This window comes from Strix uralensis, chromosome 6, assembly GCF_047716275.1.
Source record: "Strix uralensis isolate ZFMK-TIS-50842 chromosome 6, bStrUra1, whole genome shotgun sequence".
NCBI lineage: Eukaryota > Metazoa > Chordata > Aves > Strigiformes > Strigidae > Strix > Strix uralensis.
The window spans coordinates 17,375,999-17,392,186 of record NC_133977.1 but is presented as its reverse complement, the minus strand read 5'-3'; the positions used below and the strand labels follow the sequence as shown (position 1 = coordinate 17,392,186).

General features: G+C 39.7%; 1 protein-coding gene across 1 annotated transcript; it reads left to right on the top strand.

Moving 5' to 3' along the window:
- Positions 1 to 739: 739 nt before the first annotated feature.
- Positions 740 to 12,858, top strand: ICOS (inducible T cell costimulator). Its single transcript, XM_074872993.1, has 6 exons — positions 740 to 817; positions 6,736 to 6,774; positions 7,727 to 8,065; positions 9,519 to 9,631; positions 10,242 to 10,332; positions 10,871 to 12,858. Exons 1-5 carry the CDS (start codon positions 760 to 762, stop codon positions 10,329 to 10,331), a joined length of 639 nt encoding a protein of 212 aa, XP_074729094.1. The 5' UTR covers positions 740 to 759; the 3' UTR covers position 10,332; positions 10,871 to 12,858.
- Positions 12,859 to 16,188: the final 3,330 nt, after the last annotated feature.

Sequence of the window (16,188 nt, the reverse complement as noted above, 5' to 3'; positions counted from 1 at the left end):
ACATTCCCAGAATACAGATGGCTAGCAGGCCAGAATGGAGTGTGCTGCACAAAAACAGGGAGAGGGAAGGAGAGAAACTTTTGACCTAAGGCCCTAGGGCAGTGGGTCAGATCTCCTCCTCTGAGAGAGCCACGGGAAGTTTCTCATATGCAGAGAAAGCCTGACCTCCAGGGTAGATGTCTTATGTTAGGGTGAGCCTTCAGGAAGTCACAGGGCTGAGGGGATCCTTCTGCAATTTGGACATATTCTTCCAATGAATTCCAGCACCAGGACACCCAAGAAATTCCTACCCTACTAACGAATGATTTCCCCATAGAGCAAGACCATCCATTATGTAAGATCAGCTGAAACTGGTGGGGAAAAACCAGGTTGCCTGTTGCAAATAGGTATGTATTGTGAGTTAATTTAAAGAACAAGTTGCTGACCATGGGCCATCTGCAGGAAGTGCACTATCGTGATAGATTTAACCAGAAACAGTCTTTGCAAAAGTGAACATCAAACATAATGTCAGAAAATCTTTCATCTTCCTGTCTGTGACAGTAAGCTGTGAGGTAGGAAAAAAAAAAAGCAGCACACTCCACAGGTGTGGGCGACAGCTAATGCTGACATAGCTATAACGTAGTCAGGGGTTAAATTAAAAAGTCCTTCTGATTATCATATCATTTCCCCCATTGCCCACAAACCACTTCCTTTTCTACCCATGAATTCTTCCCCATCTTCACAGTAGACAGAAGGCTGGTGCCTCTGTGTCAGGCAAGCATGAAGGCGGTTGCTGTAACTTTCTGTGTCCTCTGCTTTCTGTTTGAAGCCCTGTATGGTGAGTAGCATTTTGGATTATTCTTGCAGTAGATGTCTCTATGCAATATAACTCACCCAATGATGGGAGACAGTAAATGAGGCATGATAGCAAGGGGTTGGAGGAATAGAGGTAATTAAGGGAAATAGCTGCAGAAAGACTACTCTCAACTTTAATATCACTAGAGTTGGTGGGAAGAGAATTCCTGCCAGCACAGGGCATTTGCTCTGAAACTAAAAAGTAAAAGTTTTTATTGTTTATATTCTTTAGCTCATCAGCTCAGTGTTACCCTCCAGCTGTTTAGACTGTAGTGCTCCAGCCAGCTTCCCTTGCTGGGTCTTATGGCAGCATGATGGTGAATGGCTTAATAAGGAGATGCCAAGTTATTGATATTAAACTGCTCTTGTTTGGGCAGAGAATTTTTATACTGTGAAAAATGCGTATGGCATGGAAGAATGGATAAGATCGTTTTGGTGCAGGCTTGAAACACCGACTGATTTGAATCCTAATGCTGTGTTCGAGAAGGCACTTGGTGACAGCACTGATCTCAGGCCAGCCGTAAACAAGGATGTAGCATTTTACAAGATTCAGTGTTTTATCACAGCTACGCAAAGTAAAATACCAGAACTCACATTTATCTGTAGCCTCTCTGAAACCCACATATTACTGGGCCAAGACGGAAATATAGATAATATCTGATTAAGAAGAGTCCTTTTTTTCATACATATACTGTCCAAGGATTTGGTATGAGGCATCATACAAAGTAAGACCTGATATTTAGTGCACATAGTTACTAAGCACCTTCTAAACATGTTCCTTTGAAGGTCATGCTAAGGGCTATTGAATATGTTTGCTTCTGAAATTCTAGTGATACAGGATAGATTTCAAGCCCCTCCACAGAATTTAAGTACTCCTGAGGTTTCATACAGAATTTAAGCTTTCATTTAAACAAAAACCATTTTCCAGGTCTTTAGGCAATGCAGATATCCTTCTGAAGGTTAACTAATACAGCAATAATAAACTGAGTTTTCAGATAGACTGAAAAGATGGGTGAAATCACAGGGAAGGAGGATTGTGATCAGTATCTCTAAAGGGACGTGAACTGTTCTTTTTGTCCTTGAAAAGTTATTCTTAAATCTACAAACAAAAAAATCCTATCAAATTTGTTAAATATTTCTCAGCTAGTCAATTTAGCAAGTATACTTGACCAGTATGCTTTTACATGTGGCTGGAGCTATCTGAAAGGCCAGTCCTTGTGGGAAGAAATAGGCTGCAATTTTAACGGTGCAAGTAATTGTTCTATCTGATACTGGCATTTCTCCCTTCTTTCTCCCTTCCTTCAAATATGGAGGATAGGATTTGGGCAGGGGCTGGGGAGAGGAGATGGCAGGAGAAAAAGACTGCCTGTAATGAGAAATAGTATCTCTCAGGTTTTTTACCTTACAGTGCTTTCAGCATAAAAAGTACTAATTATTATTATTCTTGCTAAAAAGAAAAGTGCTGTAAAAGATAGCCTTGATGTAAGACACATTAGCATCTACAGAACAAGCTAACACTCCAGCAGGCAAATTTCTGGGAGTAAAAGAAGAGTAACTTCTGAGATTTTGGGGTTTTTTTGACTTAGCGATTAGCAAGACCTACTTGTGATCTATACATTTTTTCAATGTAAATAGGTCACACAAGGTGACATATGTGTGTATATGTGTATTATGATTTGATAACCCAATTGTGATAAAGAAATGGTTTGTAAGAGCATGGAGCCTCTCTGGTGCCTGTAGAGAAACACAGGCAGTGGGATTTTGAAGTATGGAGCTGTAGGATTCCATAACACTTGAGGCCCTTGCTATGAAACATTGCACATGAGCTTTTGCACACCAACATTTGCAAAACATTATCACTGTTCACCCACAGATCTCCTGTTGTCAATACAGGAGGAAATCATGGTCATTTCTTAGAAGGGTGTCTGAAATATTATCAACAATGGCTGCTGTGTTAGTGGTATATTTTATAAGAGTTTCTGTATTTCACAACACACGTTATACCATAGAAATAATTCAGATTATAGATGGCTTCCTAGAGTAATTCTGGCCATTACCTGCTTTGCCCAGAATCACTCCTTTCCTCTCTTAATCCTTGATTCTTGAAAGATAGGAACATGTTAGTTTTAGGCATATGACTAAAGACACTGAATTGACAGTGTCATCTTTCAGAGTGCCTTGAAAGGTCAAAACTATAGCAACTTTAAAAACTGTGTGTGGTTGCGTGATGCATTTAGTATTAACAAAACAAATGTGTTTGTTTTAAAGTCAGGCTCTGCACTCTCCTTGCTCATTTTCAGAGCCAAACACACCCAAGTGAAATGATGCTTGTTCTTTTTATCAGCTAATTAGTTTTCTGAGAACCGGGGCAGATAAAACAAACAGCAAGAAAACCAAGCAAGAGTATTCTATTCTCCTACCCTAAACCCCAAGTTTTAAAATTAATCAAAAGTGGTTTTTAAACTGAAGTTAGGACCGAAATGCTGGATTGGTGATGTTTGCAAATAGCATTGGGTCTGCCAAAGAGCAACCAGAAAGCACAAAATTGCAATCCCATTAAAATGAAAATAACCCACCTTCCATTGGCCTCAGAGTCCAAGCACACTACCATAGAAATTCCCAGACTTCTGCCAGTGTGCAGGAAAGATGAAATCGAGATGGAAATGTACATGACTATGAATACACATATACACAGAATGTACACACACACACTCTTTCATAGTTTAACATAGCAAGATGTTACTTTCATACAGATGTTCAGCTCTTGCATTCACATCTGAACTACAATATTTGTCTTGACACTCTGCTTCATGAGGTGAGCCAGGAACAACTACGCAACTCCACAGTGTGACACTGCTATGAAACAAATGAAAGATTTGTTTCCCATTGTCTCAAAACCTTCATATGCAATTGAATTAGCTCTTTTATGAAAAATACCAAAGAGGAACCTTACGGCCAAATCTAAGCATTTTTACTATTGAACCAGTGAGATTCTTCTGTTCATTTTCAACAATAGCGTGATGTAGTCTTTTATTCACATAGCTTTTGAGGGAGGTTTAGTGAGTGAATCTCTCAATATTACTGGACATTTAAACCCCAGTTTCCTATCTCCCATCCCACTAAATGTACATTTATTCTGACTGTAGCTTGGCAAATGACATCCCAAATGTGTCTGGCCATTAGCCATGGAGTGTTACAGGTCCATAGGATTACCCTAGGAATGAACCGGTACAAATGGGCACAGGAGAACAGCAATCAGGCACAGGGAAGGGGGGAATAAGCCACCTTTTAGTATGCAGTGAGAGCATTCACATTAGGAGCTGATGCAGAATAGCTAGTGAGTTGGAAATTCATATTAGATCTCACCCATTGTGGTCACCCATGTAGACAATTTTGTGTTTTAATCTCAGGCACTGTTAATCTCATTTTAAAATGTGTTGCCTTTATACTATGCTAAGCACACTCTTCTATATGGTCACTTGTTTCAGAGGAATACTAATTGCATCACATTTACCAAAATGCTCATTCAGAGAAATATATTACTGAGTCTTTCTTGAAAATAGGCAGTTAAGGCTCTGGGCCTGAGAGGATACAAAATGATCTTTCAGCTTGCCACAAGGTCACATGAACTACATGCTTAATGACCTCTCTCTGCCCTTTTCCATTAAAAACAAGGATTAAAACCATGATTTCTGACAAACATTTAAACCACCTGGTATGAAAGGGCAATTTCATTAGCTAACAGCAAAATTGAACTGTTCTCAGAGACAGAGAAATGAAATTCAAAGCTGTTGCTTTAGTGCTCAGAGTAGGGTAGCCCCACACTCCTCTGGGGCATTGGGGGAATATGGCACCCCTTGGCTCTGTGGCTGCCCCAACAGAGTCAGCAGCTGCCTCTCCTCTCAGATGACCAGTGACAAATGTAGCAGTCTCAGCTACAGGTGGATGCTTCTTGAAAGTATCAGGTCAGCTTACATATTCACCATGCACCCTAGCTTCTGCCATATCAATACACTTGTTTTTTTCTTCCCTTCCCTAAATAATTTTCTGGTGTTTGGCCTAATTTTAAAGGTGTATGTTACCGAACTACAGGCCATTGAACTACAGAGCATTTTCAAAGACCTTTATTTCAAATGCTGTTCTCATAGCAGCTGTTTTCTTTCACCATGCAACATGCAAGTCATCAAGAACCATTTCTTTATTTGACCTTTGCTTTCAGCTTTTCAGACTACATACCATTATGAGGACAGCACTTTCTGTATCTGTGCCTTCAGCATATCCAGAGCTCTATTCACTGTGGGTTGGAGAGTGTGTTTTGTCTGTCTTATCTTCACACCAGTGGTACAAGATGCCAAATACCTTGTCTGTTATCGCACACTTAAGTAATAGTCCTGAGAGAAGTACAGATATTAGAACTGTCGCTGAATTAGATAAGGGTGCTTACTGTGCACAGTAGACCATGAAGAGTGTGATAACTAGGAAGAGGGTAAATCAATCAAAAAGGGATAAGAGTTCCTGTTGCTTTCCAACTGAGCATCACAAAGTGGCTTCCAGAAGTCTGTTAGCTTATGTGTCACACTAAAAATATTTAAAATGGGTATCATTCATAGCAATGCCCTTGTCAATGGTAGTAATTGGGGAGCAAGAATTCAAAGGAGGAAGAATCATGGACACTAAAAGATTGCTTTCATCCAGAAAGAGTTGAGAGCATACAGGGTACCCAAATGAGAATAATCTTCTTCTCCTGTGCATAAATAGGCCAGATGTCAAAGACAACATTTGCCTTGGGAAAGGGATTATTTATACTGCGTAATCAGCACAATACCTGGCACAGCTGGGGACCTACTCTGTGTGGATCTAGACTACCATGTAGGAGAAACAACAAGAATAGGACGGTGCATCAAAGTCTTTAAGTATTTGTCCCATATTTCCTTAGCATCATAAAATCCTGATGTAGAGTATATTTCTGTCTAAGCAGCCTCTGAAGAACTTACTCAGGCTACAAGAGAACTGGAAAATAAATTTTTTTTCTACTTGTCTGCATACCTGTCTGTACCTTTAATTTTAGGGCACTGTAAAAAGAAACATTCCAAATGAAACACGAGCAGGTTGTGCTATGCTGCCAGTACTGACATACAAACCATTTCAAAGCAATACAGGCCACCAACACAGCCAGGAAATTCCACTCTCAGTATTGCCACAGTGCGTGGTGATGGAGGCAGCGGCTTAAAAAACAAATCTGGAACAATTATTAAAAATGTACCTGTCTCCTGTAATGGAGGCCGCCTATGCACAATGGTCTGAATACAGTTTGATAATCGTGAAGAGAAAAAGTTGCTACTGAAAAAGGAACAAAACCATACACATTACTTGAACATTTTCTTGCTGTATTGGAGCATCTTCCAGATATTCATTCAGGATGTGCCATAAGAGGCTATTTTGGTGCAGTGTTGAGCAGTGGGGGAAAAAGAATGAACGTAGACCAAAATGAGCATTTTAGTCTGGCAACAAAGTATAATGCTGGTTCATCACAGACTCTGGATTCATGAGAAATCTAAAGTATGCTCTTTTATTTGGGGGCAGATTTCCTCTGTATTTTGGGGAAAATTTTATTTTCATCTCAGCTTCTATTTACAAAGTACACCTATTACTTTGCAGAGGTGTTTTAAGAATTTGTAAATGCTATATGTATGATCAATATTAATTCTTGCTAAATGCATTTTCTTTCTACATTTCATGCTTTTATCACATCGTATGATTTTATAGTGCAGCACAGACAGGATCAGATAGGCTAATGACACAAATTAGAAAACAACTTCAGCATTTTAACTTTGCATGGCTCAGCCACTGTTCCTGCATTTCACTTTAATTTTAAACAGGAAACTATTTTTTATTTTTCAGGAGTTGATAGCTGCTCATCAAGACCATGCAAAAATATAGGTAAGACACATTTGTATAACTTGTTTTATAGTTTTAATTGCCTTCCTAGATCAGAAAATGCTGCCCTTGAAGAAAATAATTGTCACTTTTCTTTACAGCACACTTTAACATATTTTTGTCTGAGGGGGTTTCCCATGCTGTTGGTTGCTGACTTCACAAAGTCAAACTGTGAGGTAGCAAGAGGTCCTCAGTCAGTGTACTTTCTTTTCCTTCTCCAATAGATTTTCAAAATGAGAGTTGTACAACATCTGAGAGTTTTTCAGACAGTTTTGGGGAAATTCAAATGTGATTTCTGGATTGCATGCAGGTGCATTCATGCAGTGATATTTGTCCTCTACTCCTCTCATTATGTTAGTGATAACGGTGCTATAGCCGTCTAAGTAATTAGGTTTAAACTTTATGTGCTGCCTCAAACCACTATGTACTCTAGAAAGGAAAGATAGGTCTTGTAGTTAAGGCACTGATGTAGGAGTTTTGGGTTCTCATCCAATTTTAAGTTTTCAGCTACATGATTAGGGTGCAGATTATGAACCATAAAACAGAGATAATTACCATTCATCTTTGTCCCACCCTGTTTTATCTACGAACAGGACAATCATCATGAGGCAGGGATTATATGTCTGTATAGTGTTTGGTCCAAGGAGGCCTTTAAACATTACCAAGTAACTCACTGATCCAGTGCTAACAGTGACCTCTACAGCCTTGTAGCGGATAACAGGCCAGATCTTAACTCATCTCATTTATTTTCTCAGTAATGTCTTACATGACCAGAATGATGCACTGGTATCTCATTGTACAGGCTGCTTTCCACAGCCAGACTATTCTGAGTACCTGCATGCCTTAAGTTTCAATCACATGGTTCACTTGATTTGTTTAAATGAGTTTCTTAACATTTTAGGGATTCTTTTCACTGCTATGTGAGTGACTGTGCTTACTGTTTTCATGTCTTCAGATCAGCCTCATGTGTCTGAGCCCCAGGTGATGGTGGAATTTGAAAATGGAAACTTCAAGTTCACATTCCGCAACCCCAAAAATGTGAGTGAGTTCAGTATGACCCTCTTCAAAGGGCACGAAAAGAGGGAGATCTGTGCACTCCATTTGAGCAAGGAGAAAGTTATCCCCAAGACTAATGTCACCTACTGTCAGACAGAGCATTCAAATAGCAGCACCACTTTCATTCTTAAGAATCTGGAAAGAAAGCATATCGACATTTACACCTACTGCCTGGAGATGTTCTTACCCCCTCCTTATATAGATTGCCGGCTGAAAGAAACCTATTTGTATATCCAAGGTAAGTTTACTTCTCCCCTCTCTTCAGTTTACTGGCAAGCAGACATTGGGCATAGCTATGCTGCAGTGAAAAATGTGACTAGAGTTTGCACAGATATTTCCAAGACAGCTTAAAACTACTCAGCAGGGGGCTGGTAACAGTGGAGCTGTGTTGGTGGACTGCTCAACATGGCCCGTCCATATTTATTCATCTTCTAGGACAGGTTTTGCGGGCCATGCTGATCTCTGCACATTGTTGGTGTCACCCAAGCTAGCTAGACCACATCTTTTGGAGTACTGCAGTCCCATCTTTGCCTGCAGCAGAAATTTCCCATTGTCCATCCTCCGAGCTGCTGAATATAAATGTTAAGATTATTTCTAGACAGGGAAAAAAGAAAATCCATAAATTCATTCTGAGAGCTATCTTCATGTGCTTAGGATAAAAAAAAAAAATAAAATAAAAATCACCTGTTAAATATCTGTGCCAGTGGTGGTATATGGAACTTTCTCATGCCATTCAGATGTGAAGATGGTGTTCACCTCTCTGAAGCAGACCTTTAGCTTTAGAGCCTTCTTAGAGCAGAACAGATCCACAGCTGCTGAGAATTTTTGGCTTTTTACTGAGAAGGGCTTGGACTAACTTCAGAAGACTCACTGCACAGGCTTTAATTTTGAATTGCCTTTCCCTCAGTGGCTCTTTGGTATATTAAGCTGAAAGAGTTAATAGTGGTTTTGCTTGGTTCTCCACTTGGTTCTCCATATAGTTCAGCTGCAACATGGTACTGGCTGTTGTCTTTCCCTTGCCATCTTTTCCTATCTCTCAAAACCAGGACTAAACAAAGATAGAAGCTGAAATGCTAAGGCTTCTGCTAATGTGGTTGGGTCAAATTATCTCTCAGCCCTCTCTGAACTTCAAAGAGCTTCTCAGAATTGAGCTATGACATCCTTTTTTGTCTGCAGTGTTTCCCAAAGTTCTCAATTTCCATTTGTATAGATAGCCAGATGCTCACAGCTATTTCCAGATGTTTTATGCCCTATCATATTTTCTCTCAGATCTGGGCAAAGGTAATCTTGTGCCCCTCAGCTCGCCTTCCTATCCAAACATGACTGCCAAAGTCCAGTCTTCTTTTGTCTAGGCTGCCCTTTAAATCACCTGTGGTACTCACGCAATGTAAGCGCCTTGCTCAGATCTGATATATCATCAGGTTCTCAAGCCTGGCTTGGTTTCTCTTCAGTCTACATTTTCAGCTCTGGGTACCAACAGTTCCACCTCTCCTGGAAAACTGCAATGTTCTGCTTCCTCCTGAATACACTTTTCCAAGGTGGCTTTTCATCTCAGGAAAATCCTTCTCCAGAGCTCATTTTTACTCTTTTATTAACAAGAAGAGAAGAGGGGAAAGAATTTGAAAAGCTACGTCTAGGTGGGGGGGAATGCAAATTATCAGTAATGACTTTTTTTTCCTCTCCATCTGCAGATAAGGAAGACTGCATTTCACTGGGACTCATGTCATGGATAATTATTGGCCTGATCATGTTTGCCATGATTTCCTGTGTCTGCTGTGTTGTAGTCTGTTGCTTAAGGAACAAGGTAAGCAAGTCTATGAGATCTGCAGAACCCTCCCTCCAAGGGTCATGGATGGGGAACTTATTTAATGAGATTTAGAGGCTGGAACAGGCACATACACACTCAGCACGTGATGTGTTTTTTGTCAAAGAGACCAAGTTGTTAATTTACCACTGGAATTCAGTCATTGACGACAGCAGCTCAGATTTAATTTTTCTAAGACAGAATTGTTTATTGATTTAAAGTCTGGGAATCAAAGGAAAGAGGAGAAATGCTGCACAGGTCAGCAAAATTACTTTGGTAAGCAATTCACCTGATTGTTTTCTTCAAGAAGGGGAAACAAATCATCAGTGGAGCAATTCCAGCTCTGTTCTGGAGCAAAACCACTTAAACAAAGAAGCAGTTGGCTCAGGAAAGAAAGGAGACCATGGACATTTGTTATTCTTTTGGACAATGTGTGCTTTTCATTTTCAGTTTGTTTTATTCCAAGTTTTCTACGTGAGTGCCAATCTATTCTGACCAATATTCCCACTGAAAACAGTCAAAGTAACTGCCCTACTTAAATAACAAAGGTAGGAGTGACAGAGGTTAGTGACTGCAAATTAAATTCACGGCATTTTCTCTCTGTTTGCAGAATCAGCAGTGTGAATCCAACTCCCATGAGTACAACAGTGAATACATGCCCATGGCAGCAGTGAATGCAGCTAAAAAACCAAGAATCTGAGGTTGTATTAAGCCTAGCTGTACTTGTACCTCTGCTTGTATCTGTTGCAAGGCTTTCTTTGTGAGGGAAAGGGCTGCTTGCTGTGTCTCCCATTGATTCTAGGTGGGTGGGCGGGTGGTTGGGATTGTTACAATAGCTTGTTAATGGAGTTCATGATGCTACCTGGCAAGAAGAGGAAATGAAAAGCAAAATCTCTGGAAACCCGTTGAATCAGAATGGTGGGCTGGTTCCTAGAAATGCAACTGCCTCACATCTGTGCAAAGGAATGATCTTATGCATGAGGAAGAGATGTGAAACCGTTCGATCCAGATTCTTCAGATGGTGCGTGGTACCCAAAATCTCTCTGGAGAAGCGATTTGCTAGATTTACTGAGTGTTACTGGCTAAAAGCAAATAATCTGGAGAGAATGAGGAACTTCCTAACTACTTAAGCCCTTGCACAGTAGCCAGAAGCAGTTTTGGATACAAAACAGAAGCAGACTTTGGACTAACTCAGATGTATGGGGGTTGCATGTAACTAATTCTCCGTTCCTATTTCAGGTGTAAGTTGCTTGTGGCATGGAAATTCTGGCAGCAGAGGTTTCCAGCTACTTGAACCTGGACAACGGGAAATCAGCATTTCCTCACCTTTCCCAGCCTTCCTGAGCTCTATGATGGTCCTGTGTTCAGTCATGAGACACCCACTCTAGTACTGTTGAGCTGTGTTTTGCTCTAGCCTTGTGTGTTAACTGGCACACTGCCCGATCCACTGACTTGTACATTGTGTTAAAGATGTCAGCTTTTAGTTGAAGAAAATGTAGTGAGTTTGCTTGAGCATAGATTCCTGTAGTGCTGCTACAGAGAGAAATTTTATCTTCTACAGTCTCCTTTATGATAAACTTTCCACTGGGCACAAAAAAAAAAAGACTACCTCCAACGCCAATCCTTGTGGCACAGCCAAGAAGCACTGTCGATGTATTGCACATGCCCTTTTGTTAGGGCTAGTTTAGCCTGGTGTTATCAGTTCATCCTCAGATTCACTGTCAAAACTTCTTAGCACCACACTAGGAGAGTGTGGTATGCACATATGCTCTCCTGCACCAAGCTGTGCGACAGCAGGGGAACAAAACCTGAGAGAGCACAGCAGAGACTTCAGTGTGACACAATACCTCAGGTATGCACATCTGCATTTTTCGTATTTGTGCTATCAATACATCTTTGCCATTCACACCTTAGGGCTCCTCTTATTTAATTAAATTCTGAATTATTTTCCTAACAAAGGAATATATTACTTTCAAGACCGCAACTGTTCTTTAAATCAGTTCAAACCTGCAGGATCAGTCCCTAAACTAGGAGGAACAATCTCTCCTATTCACACGTCTTGCAGCACAAATACAACAGAGTCCATAAGGCTAGTGTATTCATGGACTCTGCATTGCAATTATCTTCCTCTTGTGGTTTGACATGAAACTTTTACCACTTCCCCAGTGGGTTCAGGGGTTATTTGACCTGCTTCAAATTGCTCAGAGCCTTCAGTATAAATGAAATGATCAATCCTTCATGCTCCTTGTAAAATCCATCAAACCTCTGACCATAAATGATCAACTGGGAATCCAGCCTGAATATGTTGCCAGACACCATTCAGCTGCTGGAAGCAGAGCAGTGCATTGATTCTGAGTCTCTGTAATTCATTGAAAAAACATATCGGTCAGAGGACACTATTGTAAAAGATACATAGCCTGCTTGTCTGGAAAACAGAAGGCTGGTTTCAAATTTGATAGGGCAAACAGGGACTGTCAGGCATGAAGAGAACATAAGCTGGTATGTCAAGAACAGGGTTTTCCTCAACAAACACCTAAATACATAGAAGTATTGCAGAGAGAAATTGCAAATTGTTAACTGTGACATTAAGCAAAGGGGAAATGAGTAAAGCATCAAATGAAGTGGGGATTGCTGATTTCACAGCAGGTACCCTGCTTAGGTAAGCAGCTCCTAGGCAGAGATGTAGAGGGACACCCTGGCGTGCTGGGTAACATTACATTCTCTCCTGTCATTCTGCCACATAACCTTTGCCAAATTTCTTGACTTCCCCAGCAAACAAAACTCTCTTCTGTACATCCACAAATACACTGAGTTCACCATTTAAAAAAAATACTGGTGAAATTATTGCCTTTGACAATTATTGCCTTTGACAATTATTGGTGAATATAGCTAACCTTGACTGCCTATGAGAAATGCTGGATGCCAGATCCTATGTAACAGTAGAGAGTCCTATCCCCTGGAACCTTTCACCAGACTGAGAAGGAAATTCAATGCATAAAGAGTTTCTGAAAGAAGGAAAAACTTGAGGTTTGCCTTGAGATGCTGCTGGATAAAGGATAAATGATGAAAGTCTGAACAAGGTAGTTCAAAATACATACATTCTACTCTGGAGAGATAAATGATTTATACTCATTGTAACAAACCTTTTGGAAGTCTCAGGTTCCATCACTGCTTCCTTTTTGGAAAAAGATATTTTTATTCTTAATAAAACTTTTTTTATTATGCCACATGTGTCCATAAGAAAGTTCATGCATGCATGCACATTGTGTGAAAGAAATAAGCTCTATAAAATCCACAGTGCAATGGGGAGAGAGATACGAGGTAATTTATCCCTGTATAGCATCTTAGTGTGAAACAGGAAAAGGATTAAGGAAAAAAAAATTCTAGAAAAAGTGAAAACCAAAAATTTGGATCTGTTTCTATGCAGTCAGGTAATGACACTGTTTGGATCTGTTTGCTTCCTTTTATTTTTATGAGAAAGTCTTTTTTCATATTTTTCCATCTCTTCTTCCTTTCTTTTAATCCCTTATGCAGTATACATATAATGTTCAGGATTATTTTGGGACTTTTTCAGTTTCTTTCTGCCATTCTTCAATACCTCCAAAAGGAGCTGGAAGAAGATAAAGGATGGCAGAATGAGAAAAAAAACCTATGAAAAAAGTAACATGAGCTGAGACTATAGACTGTGTGACAAGAAAGGATTAAAATAAAAGAAAACAAAAATTGAATCAATAAGAATAAACAAAAAGCCTGATATTCTAACAGGTCAGCATTTCAAAAAGTAAAAACTCTCTTTGGAAACTCCCAGTTTTGGGAAAAGGCCATTTTAGCAGGAAAAAAAAAAATCTAATAAGAATAGTTCAGCCAACTCTTCTACAAAATCAACGTTCAAGACAAGCAGAAGCATGAGTAACATCCAAATAATGTCCAGGAAATCAGAGGTTTGAGGGTACAATAAACTACTAAGACACAGTCTTAACCTATGTTTTCTCTGTTTGCTACATAATGGTTTAGGGTTGTAACATAAATTTTACAATTGTACGACAGTCCATGAGGGGGGGTTCTACAACCAGTCCTTCTCCATCTTTTTCTTCTATTGTTTTATGGGGGATATGACTGAAAAAGTATTTTGGCTAGGGCTTTTCCAGGAGCTGAATCCCTAACAACAGTGTGTGTGTAAAACCAGTTTCTGTCATACAACATGTAACATAAGATTCTGTATCAGTAGATGCTTTCATCCTTTGTGATTTATCATTGCTGTAAGTCACCCCACGTGTATTTACACTCAGTAATGCCCTTCAGCTCTTCCCAGTCTGTGCCAGTATGGAGTGTATGAAGTCAGTAAGTCAGTAAACCAAATAGGTATGTACAGCAAAGAACTACTCATAACCTTCTTGAAGGTTAAGACCTGAAATAAAAATTTACAACTTGAGCAAAATTAATGTTGCTAAACAGATAGTATGATCTAATGTGAGCAGCTGAAAGATGTTAAGGATGACAACTACAGCTACTCCAAATTTTAAAGAAGGATAAATGACAAAAATATCATAATTTGAACACCTGCATGTCTTGAGATGGTTTGAAATCCAAACCTCGATATGTATTTTGCAAGCTTGTCTTCTTAGCCTGAATTATGAACCCAAATCTGAATGCTCTTGGAGTTTAATGATTAGATTCAAGATTGCAATTTCATACCTAATATATAGCACTGGGAATGAAATGACACTATGAAATGTTGTGGGCCATTTTTCCTTAGTATAGGTATTTTGTTAACTTCAAAGTTCAGGTAGTGTAAATTTAAATACTTCTTACAGACTTTCACAAAGTTTATTTAAGGCTGGGGAAAAGAGGTTCTCAAACTAGAGTAAAGCAAGTGAATTGACATGAGGATCTGTACTGAAGGTATTGTACACTGTTATTCATAAAGTATTTTATAATATGGAGAGTCCCTTGTGCATGTGAATCTATAAGTTGTCATGCAGAAGAACAAAGCAATAGTAAAAATAGAAAAAATACATGTCATTGATATTATTTAGTTAAAAATAAATCTAATCAGTTAGTGGGGACTTCTGCCCATACAAGGTCTGCTGGGAAGCTGGATCTAAGTCTTTGCCTTTGGTTTGACTTTAACTACAATGAGACACTTCATATACCCAAGTCCCTTGTGTTGCCCAGTCCATCACTGCTTTAGCAGTCTACCTGCTGTCATAAAAATTTCCCATTTCCTTGAGAGATGAAATTTTGAGATTCGTATTTCTGTTCTATGATTATGAGTTCAATTCAGTGTGGGAGGTTGGTTGGAGAAGAGGGAGGAATAGGAAGGATTAAACAGCTTTTCTGGCAAAATGAACTGGACAGGTATGAACTGGAAATATGAAAAAGAGGTCAGGGGGTGAACTTCATCTAAATGAGTATGCCTGAGCTATTTAATTCCTCCTGGGAGTCTTAAGATCTTGTATGGCTTGAGATCAATTTTTAAAAACAGATAAATCAGCTGTGATTATCAACAAGAAAGATTTAGCTGCTGCACACATCACGCATAATCATTTTTAAAAGCTGCAAACATTAACAACTTTGAAATACTGAACATCTTCCACATATTAAATCCTGCATCAGTCCTCCCAGTTTTTAGTACACTGTTGGCAAATCTATCACCAGTGATATTTCATCCTCTGTCCCAATGCATTGCAGGAGCAAGTTTCACCGCAGCTCATATATAATTTGTTGCCAGGATTTAATGTCTGGATTGTGCAAACACTTGCAAGGGGGTATTCCCTTTCTCCCTGCCAAGAAGGAAGGCTCATTTGCTGCCCTAGGGTTCTTCTGCAAAAATGTCTGAAACACTGAGAAAAGTGGAAATTATGTTAGCACCAGCTGATGGGAGCAGGAGGGAGCATATTGCCTTCTAAAGGTGGCAGTTTAACTAGACATAATCTATGGAGTATGAGAACTCTGCATAGACTTTTCAGGCTACTGAGGCCAAATTTTGGAAGAGGAAGCTCAAAACTGGGATTCTCCAACCTTCTGCTGGCTACTTTCCACCACAAAATGTAAGGTACTTCTGTTTGTCTATTCAATCAAACTGTTTTCCCCTTGTAAGACAAAAAAAAAAAAAAAAAAAAAAGACAGGATTTGCTCATTAAGGCTCTTTTGGTCCTGAGTGAAACAGGGGACATTGTAGTAAGCACCTGGCTGAGTGCCAGTAGAACTGCCTGTGTTGATCTTCCTATCTATAGATCCTCCTGTTGATCAAGCTGGCATGGGGCTACCACACAGCTGGGTAGGACCATGACCATGAGACAAAGGGACATGAGAGTATCATGAGGGTCAGAGATGGAATCAGCTTTGTGCTGCTGTTTTTATGAAACTGAGATATACCTAAGTAGCTCTTACTAGCTATTACATCCTTGAAAGCCAGACCAATGCTTACATTTCCATCCCTTTCCTGGCTGTGTCCCTGCTGTTCAGTCACAACCACAGCTCAGTGGAAATTACTTGATTCTATGCCCTGGCTCCTCTTAAGGCCTGTGCTTCTGAGGACAGGACTTTCCCTCCTA

Bases quoted from the DNA above. Each gene is read 5' to 3' on its own strand.
- ICOS (XM_074872993.1), top strand. From the start codon at position 760: ATGAAGGCGGTTGCTGTAACTTTCTGTGTCCTCTGCTTTCTGTTTGAA. The intron at 6,775-7,726 runs GTAAGACACATT...TCATGTCTTCAG, and splicing joins AAGACCATGCAAAAATATAG to ATCAGCCTCATGTGTCTGAG. The intron at 8,066-9,518 runs GTAAGTTTACTT...CTCCATCTGCAG, and splicing joins AACCTATTTGTATATCCAAG to ATAAGGAAGACTGCATTTCA.